At 43.9% G+C, this 17,631-nt stretch overlaps 1 protein-coding gene across 1 annotated transcript; it reads right to left on the minus strand.

Moving 5' to 3' along the window:
* Positions 1 to 1,142: 1,142 nt before the first annotated feature.
* PLK2 (polo like kinase 2) lies at positions 1,143 to 7,296 on the minus strand. The gene is made up of 14 exons (XM_075527004.1): positions 7,032 to 7,296; positions 6,405 to 6,512; positions 6,119 to 6,235; positions 5,798 to 5,927; positions 5,428 to 5,515; positions 4,925 to 5,020; positions 4,497 to 4,695; positions 4,256 to 4,403; positions 3,735 to 3,832; positions 2,982 to 3,105; positions 2,471 to 2,711; positions 2,242 to 2,371; positions 2,046 to 2,156; positions 1,143 to 1,924 (listed from the first exon to the last, which is right to left on the minus strand). The coding sequence occupies exons 1-14, from the start codon at positions 7,248 to 7,250 to the stop codon at positions 1,733 to 1,735; spliced, it is 2,001 nt and encodes a 666-aa protein (XP_075383119.1). The 5' UTR covers positions 7,251 to 7,296; the 3' UTR covers positions 1,143 to 1,732.
* Between the last annotated feature and the right edge of the window lie 10,335 nt (positions 7,297 to 17,631).

Raw genomic sequence — 17,631 nt, forward strand, 5'->3', positions numbered from 1 at the left:
CACTATTTTGGGTAGACATCTGTACTTTGTTTAGTCTGCACTTTATTACATGGACTGCCTGCTCCTTGCATTCAGATGATTTGATTGAAACTGATGGCAACTGAGGTCTTTCAGAACAGATGTCATTCAGTTATATGAAGATTAGTCCAAATAAGCAATTGAACTATTGCTTGCTGCTGCATCAGAACAGTTGCTTGAAGACAGCTATGTACTTATACAGGTCCAGGTGCTACGTAATATCTAGAGAGAAATAAGCCCAGCCCACAAGCAGATGTTCCCCCCTGCAGCGAGTCATGAGTCCTCAATAATCCCATCTATTTGCATAGTTTAGCTGACAAATGGCATTGCCTTCTGTTTAGGAAAGCAATTGCTCTAAGTGTACACTTATTAGCACTGGGATTGTACTAAAGCAGCAGGCCATCCCTATGCATCCTCAGCTGTTTTGAACTACTTGACAGAGAACTTACGGTGTACCATAAATGGTGTTTGGTCTTAATAACACTTGTGGTTGCCTAATGTTACAAACTTGGTAGAGTAAGCCCAAAATTGATACTAAGTCAGCCTTTAATCTTCTCACCATTTTGATTTTACTTTACTGGGGTTACCATTTAACCAAGGGCAGAAAGGCACACACACAATACAGCACAATAGAAGGGCAGTGATAGGTACGGACAATTCATTCTACCACTGAGGTGTCAGGATACTTCAGTCCCTTGGTGGATAAGAGCAATGCTTCCACAGCAAGTAAGAAGAGGAAGCTTATACAGCTTGTTATCATAGCTACTGTCCACAGAGTACCACCCAAAAGTAAGGATTTCTTTTCAGTCAGTGTAAAACATCAATATCAATTCTGGGATGTAATATCTTGAAGAGATCCATCCTTTTGTTTTTAGCCCCTAGAACAATAACTGAGTGTCAAGGCCTACATCATTACTCTGCAAGCTCCATCAGCAGTTGCTTTAGGGTTGCTGCTATAATTAGCAGCAGCATATTGGTGCTTGTGACTACGACTGTGCATAGACACAGACAAACTGCTCAGTGTTAGAGCCTGTCATTCATATCCTGACCTGTAGCAGACCTGCAAGATTTTTGGTAATGCAAAGCATGTTAAGTTGTATTGTAAAAAGAGTGGAGAATGATGCTTCAGGTTTCCATTCTCTTTATTGCCAACAGATTTATATTTAAAATGACAAGGTCCAAAAAAAAGTGTTGTGTAATAAATACTTCACTTTAGGCTGTAATAAATAAAAAAAAATTATTAACAAGGAATGCACTTTGCCAGCCACAAGTGTGGGTATTTTTGAAAAAACAAGGGAAAAAAAAAAGAATATGGCCATAGTTCACAGTTAAGCAGCCAGAAGCTGCTTATTACAGCTATTCCACAACAATGGAGCTATCCCCTTCCCTCCCTTTTCAGATGCATATTCACAGTTTAACTCCATCAGAAGTGCTCTCTTACAAAGCAAGCAGTCACACTGCTCAGAGTTCAAGTCAAAAATCTTTAACACACACACACACGAAGCAAGGAAAACTATGGTCCGAAGAACTCCTTGTCACACCATTTTAGTCCAACAGTAGGTTTAGGCTTCTAACAGATGTGCCCAGCACACTAGGACAGTCAAGTTTTCGTACCACCACACATCCATCATCAACATACTAGTTGCTCCATGATCTCCACTGTAGATTTCACAGTGAAAAAGAGGGTCCATTTGGTTTAACAGAGTCAGTCCCTTCAGTTACATCGCTGCAGCAGCATGTTCAGAGCATATTCCATTCTGTGTTTTAGTTCCAATGAGCATCCAGAAACCAGAAGAGTTGTCAGACGAAACGTTGTGGATATCCTCTCTTCATTGATGTAGGTAAGGAGATACTCCTCACTCTGATTGCAAATGATGATTTTTGTGTGATCGTGATAGAAGTTCACCTGTAAAAGAGAAGCGAGCTCCTGTTTGTATACTTTCTCCTGTCAGTTTCTGGCACTTATCTAGTTTTATTGCAATGAAGTACTTTAGAAACATTTTCTCCAGTGATGCTACCAAACTTACTTGAAACGTGCCATCATTGAAGAGCATCATTAATGCTTTATCAGATTTAAGCCACTGCAAGAGGTAAAGCCTGGGCCTGCGTACATCCATTAGGCTGGGCAAATCTCCTCCCTAGGAAAGGGAGCAGACACGTTAAACACGCAGTTCACATTTAGTGCATTTTTACAGCTCAAGATCCAGAAGATGCTCAACTTACATCCATGAGGTTCTCTTCCATGTAGTGAGAGAAATACTTCAGTACAGTCACTTGGCTAATGAACTGTTCAGGAGCCTCTGTGGCTGAGAAGACAGAGCACTGGCCTAGCTCAGCATAGTAGTGAACTGTCCTGTAAGAGGAGAAATAAAGTAAGGAGGTTAGAGATGACATAAAAGCATTTCACATTTAAACCACCTTAGTGAGTTGTTGGTTTTGTAATCATTCTTACTTTTTGTCTGGCAGAAGGCTCATATGCACCCCATTGTTGAAAAGGACACCAACGGTGTGATCTGACAGCTGGTACCCAAAGCCGTACTTGTTAGAATAGTCCACCCACTTTGTAACCCACTGGAAGGATGCTGTCAGCTGTTCTTTGGGAATGCCGTCTGCTTCTGGCATGTTCTCCAGACATCCTCGCAATACCTTTGCGACTGTATCAGCAACGCTTCCCATGGTACTGTCTTCCAGGCCTGAAAGAGGAGGATTATTAGACTGACAAGAGCACACAGAGAGCAGGCTTTAATTCTAAACCTTTCAGTTATCTAGACTGTAATTTTAGGAAGTTTAGCCTTTACAGCTTTCCAGTTTTAATTCTTCCAAAATATTGGCTGTAAAATTTAGAGCATCAAAAATAGGGGGGTGGGGAGGAAAGCAGCTGTTCATTTCAAGCTTCTAAGTCCGAGACATGAAGAAAGTAAAGGTGGGATTTAGAATTAGAGATCACATTTTGCTGCACTTACATTCACTGCTACTGCTGCAGCTTCCCAAAGTTCCTCTCACTATCATCCGAATAGAGTCTCCAATCTGCTTAGTTTCTGGTAATGCTCCCGGCTTCGCTACCGTTGTGATAAGAGGCTGGATCTCCTAAAAGAAGTGTCAGACACATAAACATCAAACAAAACACAAACCAAGGCTTATGCACAAGTTTTGCATGGCTCTCCCATCTCTCAACAAATGATAAATTCTAGGGAAATTCGTATTAATGTTTCCAGCAAGTACAAAGAGCTGCTGTTAGACTGAGCTCAAAGAAGCAAGCCAGGTCTTTCCATTCTTTAGATCTTCAATTTGCATCTTACATGCTATTAATCAGTCCTCTGCTCTCCTGCCCTAGCAAGAGAACAGCTGTGTGCAGGTCTGAACACCAAATGGTAAGAGTTAGGTCTCAGCAGTTTATTCTTTAAGAAGTCCTAGTTAATCATGAACTGAAGCCCCTATTTGGAATATTGGGAAAGAACACCTGGCAGACAAGTTACCACACACGGAGTCTCGGCAGATACTATAATTACTCAAAAGCCAAAATGGATAGTCTCCCTACAAAGGCTACCATACCTTGGTGAAGCTTGGTTAAGCCCTCCTAAAGCAACTCTGCTAATCATTTAAGCTTGATTATGCTGTGTACAACCCCAGCTCTGATATCCAAGTCAAATATAATTTAATTATAGCTACTCCACCCAACTGTTACTGGATTTGAATTGAACTGCACTTGCATTTACCTCATCTGTTCTGTGTTTGTGGGGCTGCTGGGTTATCGATGTCTTCTTCAAATCATGCCGGAGCTTGTAGATTTCTTCATCTTCTTTAGCTAGTCTGTCTGTAATACAGGAGAAAATACTTAACGCTGTATCTGGAAGTGCCATTCAGTTACTGAAAGCCTAACATGTTAGCTGCAGAAAGTGCATTGTCTCCCTCCAGTAGCTTCCTCTAAACCTGCCATAGTCTCCCAGAATAGTGATGCCATTATACACAGACCACTAAGAGACTAAACTTTAACAGACATTACAGACTAACAGATGGCCAATATAGATTGTCAGTATGCCATAAGAAGCATTTACTTATGTAAGTTGGCATACATTGCAGGCTACCATCTATACTTATTGCTAAAGAGGTCAAAACTAACCCAGGGAAGCTCTGAGACATAAACACAAGTGCTTCGTTGCTATCTCATAGCTGTACATTACTAGCAAGACATTGATGACATAGAGACAAGCTTCAAGCATAGCTACAATCCACTTACTATGTGTGTCGAAGTATCTGGCTTTATCCTTTTTACCACCAAAGAGAGCAGCAGCTGCTTTTTTGAAGAAATTTTTAGCAGGACTTGACAAATGGAAGTCAGGAACGGTGTGACAACAGCTAGCAGAAAGTCTATCAGGTGTAAAGCCCTGTGGAAATGAGATTCAAAAAGTAATTTTTTGAACACAGAGTGCATTTTTAGGGTGGATATTTTTTCAGCCAGAACACTAGACAGTACAAACCTGTAAGAAAAATTCATGCCGAATTATTTCATCTAAGCTGGGCCGATCTTCGGGATTTTTTGACAACATACTAGCTATTAAGTGTTTCGCAGGTGCTAAGAGAGATGAAGGCAGGCTGTATCTTGCTTCCCTTATACATCTGTACGTTTCTTTAAGATTTGTGGTCTCAAATGGGGGTCTTCCCAACAGCATTGTATACCTGTTTAAAAGCAAAGGAAACCAATTTTATTTATTTTACACACCCACAATACTTATTTACAACTACTGAAAAGGCTTTGTCTGTCTCCTAACACGAAGGAGAATTTCTGCACTTGGGCTATACATGTATAAAGGGCTGCAAACTGATGCAGTACTGCATCCCCTTTGAACTCTTAAAAGCCTAAGCCAGTGACAGAAATATTTAATTTCAAAGGCAGCGAAGTACTTACATTACACAGCCTAAGGCCCAGATGTCAGATTCACAGCCATGCCCTTGTTTGTTGAGGACTTCTGGAGAGAGGTAATTTGGTGTGCCACATATTGTTCTGCAAATCAAAGAGGCCACAGAGCCGGTTAGTATTTCAGATAGAAGGAGGAGAGAAGCTGTTTTTCATAGGGCAGGTTTTCCTCTCAAGTTTGGACAAGAACTCAGAGACTTTTAAAGAGGAGCTGTATGAATGCTAATAGTGTAGACGTGTTTCATGGAGTCTTCATGATACAGGAACAGCAGACTCATATCTGCACTATTCGTCAGTCAGGTATCCTGCCTCTGGCATTTGCTATTATTCAACTGCTCAGAGGAAAGCAGAAGTCAGAGCACGGCAGCCTGTTTTCTAGAAGGGGAAATCTTGATCCCAGGAGCAATTAGCTTTTGCTATGGAAAACGATTTCTCGTTTCTAAATGAATTCTGTTTCATTTACTACTAGACTTTACATTTTTTGATGCTCCTACCTCCTCCTGTGCTCCAGTGGTTCCAGCCTAGCTGCCAAGCCAAAGTCACCCAGTTTCAGTTCCATGTTCTCATTAATGAAGAAGTTACCTAGCAGACACAGAAATTCCAGTTAGTCCTTTTCTTGCAGGGTAGGAATGCATTTGCCACAGGTGCTGAGTCATACGTTGTTCAAAGCCAGAAGCTAGCCAAGATATTTTTTTTTTTAAAGTAGGAATGCTTAATGTCATCCCTTAAGCACTCCAAGTTTCCACTGTAAAGACAAACTGAATTGATTCTACTAATTAAGCTATCACCATACAAGTGTAAAGTGGTACAATGCTGACAGGGCTGGAGGAGTGTGTTTTGAAGTCAGCGAGGTGCAGAACTTACCAAGTTTAAGATCCCTGTGCAAGATTTCCTGTTCATGAAGATATTTTAGCCCTGACACAATTTGCCTGAGGTAGTATCGTACTTCTGGTTCTGTCAATACCTTCCTCGCTTTTAAGATGTGAGCCATTGACTGCAGAGGGAAAACAAAGGCAGAAATGTCACTGAACATTCACGTACAAGATTCACTGTAAGCAAAAGTAAATCAATGCATGGAGCAATGACAACTAAAGAAGCCACGAAAAATACCTTTTACATATCACATTTAAATTAGTTGCAGATTCCAGGTAAGTAAATACTGGATTTCTCCCAGTTGATGCTCACCCTTCTACTGCAGTACTCCAGAAGAATGTAAATATTCTCTCTGTCTTCGAAGTAGTGGTAAAACTGCACAACATGTCTATGATTAAGCATTCTGTGCAGCTCAATCTCTTTATCAATCTGAAGAGACAAGAAGGGGGGAAAAAAAAAAAAGTGTTGTTAGCCTTGCATCCACTTGGTTGAGCACACAGCTCTATCAGAACCATTTCACGAAAAGGGCTGGGCAATCCAGCACACAAAGAGAGTTTGAGGAGAAAAAAAAAAAAAAAAGTCATTCACACACACACACCTTTTCCCTTTGATGAGGTTTTGCTACTCTGCTGTGAGGAATGATTTTTGCAGCATAAACTTTATTTGTTGTCAAATCTGTCATCTCATAACACTTGGCGAATCCACCCTAGAGAGACACACGAGAAAAAGGCAATTATAGCAGGTATGAAAGAAGTCCCACACTTAGTCATTCACCAGCTCACGTATTAGTCAAGGAGCGCAACTTCCTTTGCACAGGACAATTTGGTAAAAGGCAGGTCTGAGGTTCATCGCCTATCTGAAGGTTCGCGTTGCGGCTCGCCCCCGCCCCGCATGCAACATCGAAATCATTCTTGTAGGCTTGCCCGAGCTGAAGGCGCGATTCCGCTTGTATTTTGGGGCAGAGATGAACGGGGGACAGGAAGGGTGCTCGGACCCACTGAGTCTGGATCGGGGCAACGCAGGGGCAAATCGGACTCCGGGCAGTTGGGGGGCGGCAGCAGCGCACTCCAGCATCCCCCGGAGGAACGCACCCCCGCAGAGGCAGCGCCCGCCGCACGCACCGCCCGGACCGGCGCTCCGCACCGCGCTCGGCCGAGGAGGGCGGCCGGGCCGGGGCGCACCGGCCGCCGCCTCGGGAGGGCCCGGGGCCCGCCGCGGCCATTACCTTTCCGAGCACTTTGCCGCGGCAGTAACGCTTCCCCGTCGTGGGGTCGGTTATAATCCGGGAGACCTCGGCGGCGGGGTGGGCGTGCTGGTGCTGGTGCGGCTGCTCCTCCGCCTTCTTCCTCCGCGACTCGCCGCCGGCCGCTCTGCCCAGCGCCGCCTCGCAGCCCTTGGCGCCGCCGCCGCCCGGCGGGTAGGCGATGGTCCGCAGCAGCTCCATCACCGCGCCTCGCCGGCTCCGTCCTGCCTGCCTGTCCGCCCTGCTCGCCTCGGCTCACCTCGCCTCGCTGCCCCGCTCCCGACAGCGAGCAGCGCCCCGGCTCGTCCCTTATATGGCGGGCGGCGGCTCCGCCCCGGCGCTGCGGGACGGCCCCCGCCGGGGCCCCGCTCCGCCCGCCCTGGCCCGGCCCCCGGGCGGCCCGAAGAGAGCTGGGCCGGAGCGGGGCGTCCTGCCCAGCCGTGCGGCGGGAGCGGGACCGGAGGCGCTTGGCCGGACAGGGGATAAGCCCCGCGCGAGTCCTGGGGCAGCCGGGCCGGGCGCCGTCGGCGTCGCCCTGCAACGCGCTCCAGCTGCGGTGGCCGCTCGGCCCAGCGCCGCCCCCCGGGTGGGAACGCGGCAAGGGGAACCTCAGCACAAGGTGTATTTTCCCGACTTGACTGTTGCTGCTTGTGGGGCAGCAGGAGTTTCTGACAGACAGTCGGTGCTGTGGCCTGTATAAGCAGCCCCCTAACACGTGCCTGTTGTTGCAGATGAGGAAGGGAAGGATTTTCTCCTACCTATGCCCAAGTAACTCCACCACAGCAGAGAGACAGGGCCCGTTTTTTATCTCGGCATGAAGCTGAGGCCTGTGCGCTTGCTCAGACAGTGCAAGTCATTGGGGTGCACGCCCCAGTGCCAAGGAGCTACCCCTGTCCCTCCTTTTTCGTGGAGAAGCCATGTCTAGTGATACCCGCCCCCCCCCCCCCGAGCTGTCTGACAACACTGAGCTTTAAAATCTTGTCACAAGCAGAAATACTTCCGTAAACATCCCAAATGCACATAAATTAATTCTGAAGACCCCTGAAGGCAATTGTAGTCTAGGACTTCTGATCTAGATCAAGATGAAGAACGAAGTGTGTGTATGGGAGAAAAGTTTTGAAATATGAAATAGTTTTGCATTTCTCCCATTCTGAAGATGGAAAAATGCTGAAGTTCATTACTTCCTTGGTTTGTTACACATTTCTGAAGTATTATTTGCTTGTTGGCACATACTAAGAATACTTCTACCCACTTTCATAGCTGGTAAAAATCAAAATCTAGTTGATTTAATACAAACTACTTTCAGAGCATGTAACTGTATAAATTATTTCAGTCTCAGTCTCTGAACATCCCTCATTTCCAATCTTAAAATAACAGCAAAATACGCTTATTTTACAGTGTCAACATCAGGATGCATGCTATATCAGAACAGCCCCCAAAACAGCAAAAATGCAGAACAATATTTAAGTTTTCCTACATAGGTATTGCATTATGAAGGTAACAGTGCTCATGTGTCAAATATATTGGATTGTGTACACTCTACTCCTACCCATCCGCAGTTTTTTACGGGACATGCGCTCCTGCATGCAGGTGTCTTACTTCCTACCTCACTCCACAAAGTCTAGTCATGTCATGTCAGTATTACTAGTGACTAACCACAGAGATAGAGGTAAAAACAAGAAGAGGGAAAAATTGGGATATACAGACTGTACTCAGTCCTGTGCCCACTCACCCCTTAGCCTTACAAGCACTGGCTTGCCGGGCAAATATTATTTCCCTCACGCAATTTAACTTTCTCCAAATTAGTATCCGTTATTGCAAAATAAGTTACTTAATGTAAACGTGATTTCTTGATGCTTTGTTTTCTGTCAGTAAGTTGCTTTGGTCTGCTGTGCTGAAAGGCATATGGGGAGAGGGGAAAACAGGCAGGACAGACGTACACGTTTTCCCTCCACTGGAAAGAAGTGGTACTACACATGGTAAAAAGCAAATCTAAGAAAAACAGGCTTTGCCTGGTAAAGGTTTAGGGGAGATTGTTAAGTTTGGCTTTAAGAGCACACAAGCACACGGTTAAAGCTGACTATACGAAGTGTCGTGCTAAGCAAGACTAGGACTATTTATTCTCACATACTTTGCTGAAGCAAAGTCTTTAAGCTGTGTTCCCTCTGAGTTACAAAAGGCCATGAGGCTGCCGGGCTGCCCCATGCAGCCTGTTCAGTTACTCTAAGATTGCTTCTCCCACTTTGGCACAGGTAGTATTTCCCTAACACTTATGTCAAGGTGCCAAGTTTACCATACTATTCATTGCGAGGTTTTATGAAGGAAAATCTGTTGCAAGAATAAGAATTTTTGACAGCATTCTTAACCCCAATGAAGAATTGAAAGAACTTCCCTTTCTGTCTCTGAATTTGCTCCTTCATCTTTCCTCTCCTCCAGTCTTTCCACTGTCTTGCAAGTTCTGCCCTGCCTTCTAAATCCAAATATGCACGGCTCATCAGGTAACTTTAGCTGTAGGTGCTGAGTTCAATACTTAAGTGCTTCAGAGGCCTCTAAAAGCTTATGTGCTGGCACTTATATTTCTTACACTTACATTACTCACATTTCTTAGCTTCTGTGGAGAGCTACTGGATATTTTGCAATTAATATATTTCACTTTTTCCTTCTAAAGCTGTTCTCTTGGACAAATTAACATTAATGCAAAGTCTTGAAACTGACCCTTTCATACTTTGCAAGAGGAAAGCCATCCTAGCCAGCACTCTGTAATCTCCCACTTTTTCTTCCAAGTTACATCAGCAGAGTGCTCAAATGTACCTGCAGCCTGCATGAGAAGCTCATTCGCAAGCTAGCTAAGTTTGAAGCAGCTCCATAGCCAGATCAGTATGCAGCACTGTAGTTAGCCTGACAAAAAACAGGGCAAACGTAGCCCGAACTCAGGCTTCAGACATGCCTTCTGTCTCTGGCTCCAGAAAAGAGTAATCCCTTGTCCCCACAGCTTCATAAGTGTACAGTTTTTTCATAAAAGCCTGATTATTGAGGGTCCGGGAAACCTGGGCATGCAATAAATCCCTGGGTCAGATGAGGAATGGGAATTTGACAGAGTCATAACTGGCCTAATTACAGGCTTGTGAGAAGAAGGTCTTGGCAGGAACCACTCATTCTTACCCTAGCATTGGGAAAAAGAGGTGTTTGAAGACTTAAATTTCTAGAAAGAAGTGCATTAAATCCTGGATGTCCAACTCCCTGCGTATTAGAGAGGCTTGGCACTGTGTTCATGGCCGTGAATTTGCCAGGGCAACCAAGTCCTTATGTGAAATCAGTATCAATGCCATCTACCTGGCCTCCAGACTGTCTCACAACGGAACTGCCTTCCTGTGGTACCAGGAATAATATGCTTTTCCATCACCAGTATGCCAATCTGAGCCAATTCACTATGCTCCTACAGTCACACACACCGATAGCCCTGCGGTCCATACTGGGCTCCGGTGGCAGCCCGCGCTGGTTTGGCAGGCAGAGCTGGCCTTTTACACCGCTGGCCCTCATCTCCCGCTTTCTGCTACCCAGACGCCTGCCCTCCTGCTTCAGGGTGGCTGTCGGCAGGACCGTGTTTTCCACTGAGCCGGTCATGGAGTGCCCTCAGCTGCTGAAATGGAGTTACGACAGTTTGTCCGAAATGGAAGCTTATTCTGCTTAAAGATGGGACAAACTAGTGAGCCCCACGAAGAGCATTGTCCCTGGAATACGAACCAGCATATACGGGTGATAAAAATTATGCAGCTTATTTATAGAACATCACCCTATAGAAACCGTGTTATTAAAATTGTGGCTTTTACACAAAGTGCTTCACAATCCTTTGTGACGTGTCAGAGGAGGGAGTCGTTATGTCTGGAGAAACTATTGCTAATCTTACTGTATTTTAGTGATTTACTAAGTCTCATTTCTCCCCTTAACTTCTTCCCTAGCTCACCCCCCTCATTTCATTCGTCTAGTTTAACCTTTTCTACACCACCAGCTCCACACCAGCCTTTTCCCACCACCCCGTATGGGTCTGTACAGGCTCTGCTTTTGCGTTGCACGCTTTCCCTGTTCTCCAGGGCACTTGCTGTTGTGCTTCCAAGTACTCATTTCATAGCCTGTAGGGTATCTAGCATAGGCAGCCTCACCAAATAAAGTATAAGACATATAAAAGCTGAACTAGATACAGAACTAAACATCTGCTCTGCTGCTGCCATGCAGTTTCACTGCATTGCAGGATTTTATTGTCAAATGTGTGTAAAATCCTGCCTTGCAGGATTTTTTTTGTCACAGATCATCCTCACGCACAGGTGTGATACCATTTGTCCTCCCTAACTCACTGCAGAGCTAGTGCAAAGCACTTGTTTCTGCTATAATTCATGTATCTTCATTTCCTTTGTTCGAAGCTTGACAAAGTTTCCGAAGGCCTGAATTCTGTCGCAGTTTCATTTGAAGTGATCTACTAATTAAAAAGCAGGCAGATTACCAAGAGCTTAAGTCAATCGTATGTTTTCCCAGAAAAATCTCCAGAAAAGAGGGTGCTTAGCCCAGTGGTCACATAGGCTGTGGTAGTTTTTTGTTCCTTCTGGGGTGGTGCCAAGGTATGTTCCCACCCTGTCGTTTCGGTGCGTGTTCCCTGGGGCTGGCAGGAAGGCAGGGCTGCAGTTGTGGTGGTTATAGGATCCTGTATTAGGTCCCCAAAGACACAAAACTCTTTCTGTTACCTGGAGTTTAATGAGTACCTGCATAGTCAGGATGGATGGATGGCTCTGAAAGGTGTTCCCCCAGTGCAAAGATTGAGTATGGGAAATAATATAGCTCCAATCAAGTAGCAGTGTCAAGTGAAGACAGTGTCAAAGAGACTCAGCTGTCTTATCCCCCACTACTCTCACAGTCCTTCCCTGTGCTGCTTGGGTTGAATTATGTCTCACAGCTTGATTTCAGACACTAGCCCCCGGACTCAGGAAGTGCAGTAACACCTTCATACAGCGCCTACTTCTACGAATGAAGTCAGACCACAGGTTTGCACATTGTGGTATTTTTCTCATTTTGTTTTTTCACTGCTTGACTTGTTTTTCTTGCACATCCCAGACCAAAACAAAGATTATAGTAACCTCAACGTTAACCATACTTCAAAAGTAAAGGCTCTAAAGCCTTTGCCTTTACCTCTAAAAGTTGATCAAAATCGTTATTTTAAACTTTGCAAGGTTAATAGCTGAGGATGTGTTTGCACAGACAATACTGTAAGATACATCATTTCCTTCAATGAAATTCTCTACGGCCTCTATTTGCCCCCCTTGCAATGCACTGGGGAGAACCAAGAATGCCAACTGTATTACCCATCCATAAGAAACAGTTTAATGTACTGACCACAAACATATGCAAATACTTCATGCAGTGTCCTGTAGGAATCACACTCACTCTGCCTGCAATGTGAACGCCCCTAGGTGCTCACTTAGCCAAAGAGTATCTGTGCACAAGATACTTAGTGAGATATCCTGGCACCCTGGCCACCTGTTCGGCCAGCAGCAGCTTTTCCAGATGCTGCTACTGCTTCTGCTGAAGTACTGGTGATTTTCAGTACCCTGTTGAAGGCTCTTGGAACTTCGTGAGACCGGGACTTAAGGTACTGCATGCCAGTGATATAACGGTTATGCCCAGAATTAGCCTGTCTCCCATATAAAGGACCGCTAGGCCCATTATGCAACTGCATCAATCATGCAGAAGGAACAAAGATCTGTGTGATGGTAAAGCGCCATGCCCAGTATTAGAGACACTTGGCTTCAAACCTGAGGAACAATCAGAGTAGTGTTTTGTGTCCTAAAAGAACTTTCTAGATTCTTTTGCGCTTTTTTTGTAGCCGTTCTCAGTGCCCAAATATCTTAAACATAAAACCTCCTTGTTAAAGGAAATAATGCCAAAGGGTAGTCAAAATCCTCTAAACAGAACAAAGAGTTCACTACTTCAGTCAGTTTGTTTCCCTTCCTGCTCTCCCTTCTCCTTTCCAATTTCAATCTTCAACTACTGCAGGACACAGGACAGGAGACAGTTTCCTACCGATTAGGCTAAGCATTTATTTTCTTTCTATGGGTAGGAAAGCAGTTTCCTGAATCCACAGAGCAGAAGTCAGTGTTACTGCTGCTCAGATAACTCAGACAACACAAGAACAGAGTCATGAGATACCTGGGGTACGAGCCCATGTCACAAGTTATCTGTCTCCATGACACTCCTTTCTGTTAAGAACAACCATATCTCTTTTTCATGCACATGTTGCCAGTAACTAGATGTATACAGGTCAATTCTGACTATATATTATAATAATGAAGCATAAAAGAGGAGAACAAGTATTTAGGAGATTGAAAGCATTTGTTGACTCATTTTCTGCAATTAACTATGCTTGTAGAACAAAACAGCTACAAAGAACTAAATGTTCTGGCAGACAGGACTACAAGTCATTATTCCTAATCGTCAACAGTTGCATATAATGTTCAAACTCAGCAAGACAATGGTGCATGTTATATGCATGTCTAGATATAGAGGAACTCTGGGAAGTTAGAGTTGAAGGTAGAAGGATTGATGGTCTGCAGAAAACTGGGTAATTACATACAAGCTAGCGCTTCCTTCAGCACTGCAGGTACTGCAGAAGCTCTGTGCTCCCAAAGCAAGATGTGCCAGAAGCAATCCAGAGCAGAGCAGAAGGAGAGCCTGCTCAGCAAGGAAAAGAGCACTGAAAGCTGCTGTTGTCAGAGCCAAGTGAAGCAACCACATCATCTGTGAAAGAAGGGTATCCTGTGCTCTTTTCCCATTGGGATTAGATTAAACCCAGTTAACATTTATTGCCTTTTCTAGATTTCTTCTATCCACCACTCTAATATCAAAGCAACAGGCTTAAACAAAAGCATACAGAAAGGAGAGTTAGCACCATGTGTTACTATCAAAGTATTGTTCATCAGACACATGACAGAGGCACATGTTCAGATATTCTGGGGAAAGCTTCCGAGAACCACGATTTTCAATAAGCTGTTTTCTGTCTTGCATACATTAGAAGTTTTTCTAAGTGTTTCTTACCTCCATTTTGTTTTATGCATAGATCATTACAGCTTTTCCAGGTAAGAGTACTTTCTATATTTATGTAAATATTTAAAAGTGACTGGCACTACGTTTAGTTTATTGGAGTTACATGTGTCCTGAATGCTAATCTGAAGAGTTGAAGCATGTCATTAGTAAAGTCAGTGTACCAAAAAAAAACCTCCACCCCCCCAAAAAAAATCGTCTCTGATGAAAGTTAAGGTATCTAGGAAAAAGACATATAAAATACAGTCTGCTGGCCTCTTTAAGAATAGAAATGAGAGCAGGTGGTGGTTAAGACAGGATGGATAAAAGAAAAGATGAACAAAAAGCATGCCCTAAATAGCTAGGTGTGAAAGTTAAAATCCCCACTAGATTTTTTTTTCCAGCAACTCTTTTCATTCTAGCATCCTTTTCTGACTGAAGCTATTATTAGCATCAGCCACCCAGGGAAGGCAGGTAAGCCAGTGCGGTACCTCCCGCTTCCTGAGCTTAGCTGCACGGTCCACCAACGGCCAAAGACCTTGGGCAGTTATTGAACATCTGCTTTTTTAACTAGGGAAGCCAGTACCTCGAATAAAGCTCCTCATCAGTACAAAGAAAAAACCCAGGGGAAGGTATTTGACAAGTGCAAACAAAGCCAGAACTATGACTGAAAACCTGCTGGCAAAATGAGTAAATCCACTAGCCAGAAGGGTAAATACTGCCCTCCGAACATGAAGAATCTGTCTGGGTGCAGTCACTGACCCCACAGACTGGACACATGCTGGGGAGGAAAAAAAATGTACGCCTCTCAGCACCATAGCAGATCCTTTTCTGCACACCTGCATTAAGAATTAAAAATCAGGAGTACTGAAAGGGAAAATGAGAACTCAGTTCCACAGCTACAAACTGACCCAGGCATTTTGTCCAGCACAGGGGATGTTTTGGGAAACTTTAGTTCTATCTAATCTTTAGCTCTCTTTCAAATTGACATTTTAAGCAGGTTTCAGTTGTGGGCTGTCAGTGGGCCTTTAACGTTCTTTATTACTTGACGTGGGGCAGTTGTTTTTAAGTTTTGAGAGCAGTTACTATTGGCTCAGATCAACCACAGTGAATTTATTGTGTAACAGGCACATCACACTTTCATGTCTAAAGTACATAGTCGTAGCCCACAGCAAATGCAAAATAATGCAGAAAGATAATGCTCAACTGAACTTACCACAAGATAAAAACATGAACACAAGTAGTTATTGCGGCTCTACGATGCCAAGAGAAGCTGTGGTACCTGGCAAAGAGCAAACCTTCAGAAAGGAAGTAAAATATTGCAAATACAGGATGTGATAGCTCAGCCCACAACATGGATTATTGGACTTTTGAGATGGGGCTGAGCTAATTTTAGCTCCCATTTCAAGTAGAGCAGGGCACTTCCTCCAGTGAAAGACTAGCAGTGACCTTCACAGTGAACTGTGAGGTTTCTCCTACCAAATTCTGCATTTAGCTTTAAAAGTTCCTGCTTCTATTTCAGACTTCCAGGAGGGCTGGTGTGCTGAAAGACCTGTCTCTTTTTTTAGATACATCAACCTGAGTAAATCAAAAATATTACCTCTCCCTTGTCTGGTTTATATCTTTAGATTCTCATGGCAGAGCTACTGCCACCACAAGCTTGCTGATTTTTTTCTTAGTTAAGTAGCTCATTGCTGTTAGCCTTAAATGGCAGATTTGAGAATCATGGAATCAGCAAACTTCTGACTCTAACAGACATGGACAGCTTTCAGTCATCTGTCAAATGGTGACAGGGACTTATGGTCAGGGTTCCAAGTAATACCCAATTGATAAGTAAAATGTATGAAGGAAATCCTCCAACACTCACTTACACAAAACATACCTATTTTAAAAAGTTAGAACTTTGTTTTCCTGCCCTTTGGCTCCTCGGTGATGGTGTTTCTGGTTAGACATACGGTGCTTAAGGAAACATGGCTGCTTCTAGAAGAGCAATACTGATTGAGAGGGGCAGAAAGAGAGGGAGCAGATCTAAGAAGCCCAGTGATGAGAAACTCTGGGTTCCTGCCCTTTCAGCAGTCAGATGGGCTGATCACACTTGTATGTGCTTTGCAACAAACAGGAAAAGGTCACCTAAGTGGAAGACAATGTGGTGAGTGTTATTTTGCAACTACCTTAGAGTGCTCTAAAAAGACATACCAAGATGCTAAATATACATGGCCATTTGTGGTTGGAACAAATGTTTTCAAACACACTTCAGTCCCACACGGAGCACTGCATCAAAAACCCACTTTAGAGCTATCAGTTAGACTGGTCCCCAAGCATGTCTTCGTACAGAAAGAAACAAAGCAGATAAACTGCTTAACAACGTCTCTGACCAAGAAGTGCAGATGCCCAAGTCTATACACAATAAGGACTACAGACTTTGTTGGTATTCATCAGACCCAGGCTTACCAGGTTATTCTCCCCTGTCAACTCAATGCATGGAAATATTTGTCACATAACTCTGCCTGCAGAATTCCTTCTCCTGCACAGACCTTGTCATATCTGACAATATTTACTAGGTACTGGAGGACTTCACAAGCACAGGTCTAATTCAGACTCAGAGAAACTCTATTTTCTTATATGACTGCTCCCGATAGATTACCACCAGATAACTGAGACTTTTCATAGTGAGGAACTCAATGCACAGTCTCATCACTGATGAGAACAAAGAACTGACCAAAGGTAGAAATAAAACAGGCCATATTGTATTCTGTGCTGAAGAAACAAGGGAAAGAACACCTGGAATTCGCATTGGACTGATATGCATTCATTCCTGGTTGAGAAAGAGACTTAGCTATTAGGACTTCTTTGCTAGAACTGATGGGAGAAAACTTTGGGAATAATGATTCTGTCCCCTAATCTTTTACAGTCACCCTATCTGTGACTCTTCTTTTGTTGTTTTTTTTGGGGGGGGGGGTTTATTTTGTTTTGGCTGTTTTTCTCCTGCTTTTAATCTATCTTACCTTCTCATAGTCACTGTGTCCCTCTTATGATTTTTAGTTGGGTGATATCCTGTGCTTCACTAATTTCTTAAGCTAAGCTGGCCTCCATGAGTCAGTCTCTCAGGCAGCTCTCAGACCCTCCTCCGCAGCCTAAACCCTTTCCAGCAGCTGCCTGGGGCTCTCTGCCACTTGCATTAATTCAACCTGTTCACTTTGCTCCAGGACAAAGTTTTAAAAGAAGCATCTTCAAGTGGAGAGAAAGTCACACTCAGCAGCAGTCTTGGGAAAAAGCTCAAAACAATCTTCGGAAACATCAGGAAACAGAACGTGTGGAAGCATACAGAAGATTAAGCTTATGGCGAGAGGAAGGGAGAGTAACCAGGTTGTATAGCCAGTGGAAAGAACAAAACAATGCAACAAATCCAGAGGAGAGACTGTATTAGAAGTCGTTGCTTTGCAAGAAGTTGATGCCAAGCATTAAGCTAGATGCATTTTAAGGTTAACAAGTTTGGGATCAAATGGATGCAACTCAT

The sequence above is a fragment of the Mycteria americana genome, chromosome Z, assembly GCF_035582795.1.
Source record: "Mycteria americana isolate JAX WOST 10 ecotype Jacksonville Zoo and Gardens chromosome Z, USCA_MyAme_1.0, whole genome shotgun sequence".
NCBI lineage: Eukaryota > Metazoa > Chordata > Aves > Ciconiiformes > Ciconiidae > Mycteria > Mycteria americana.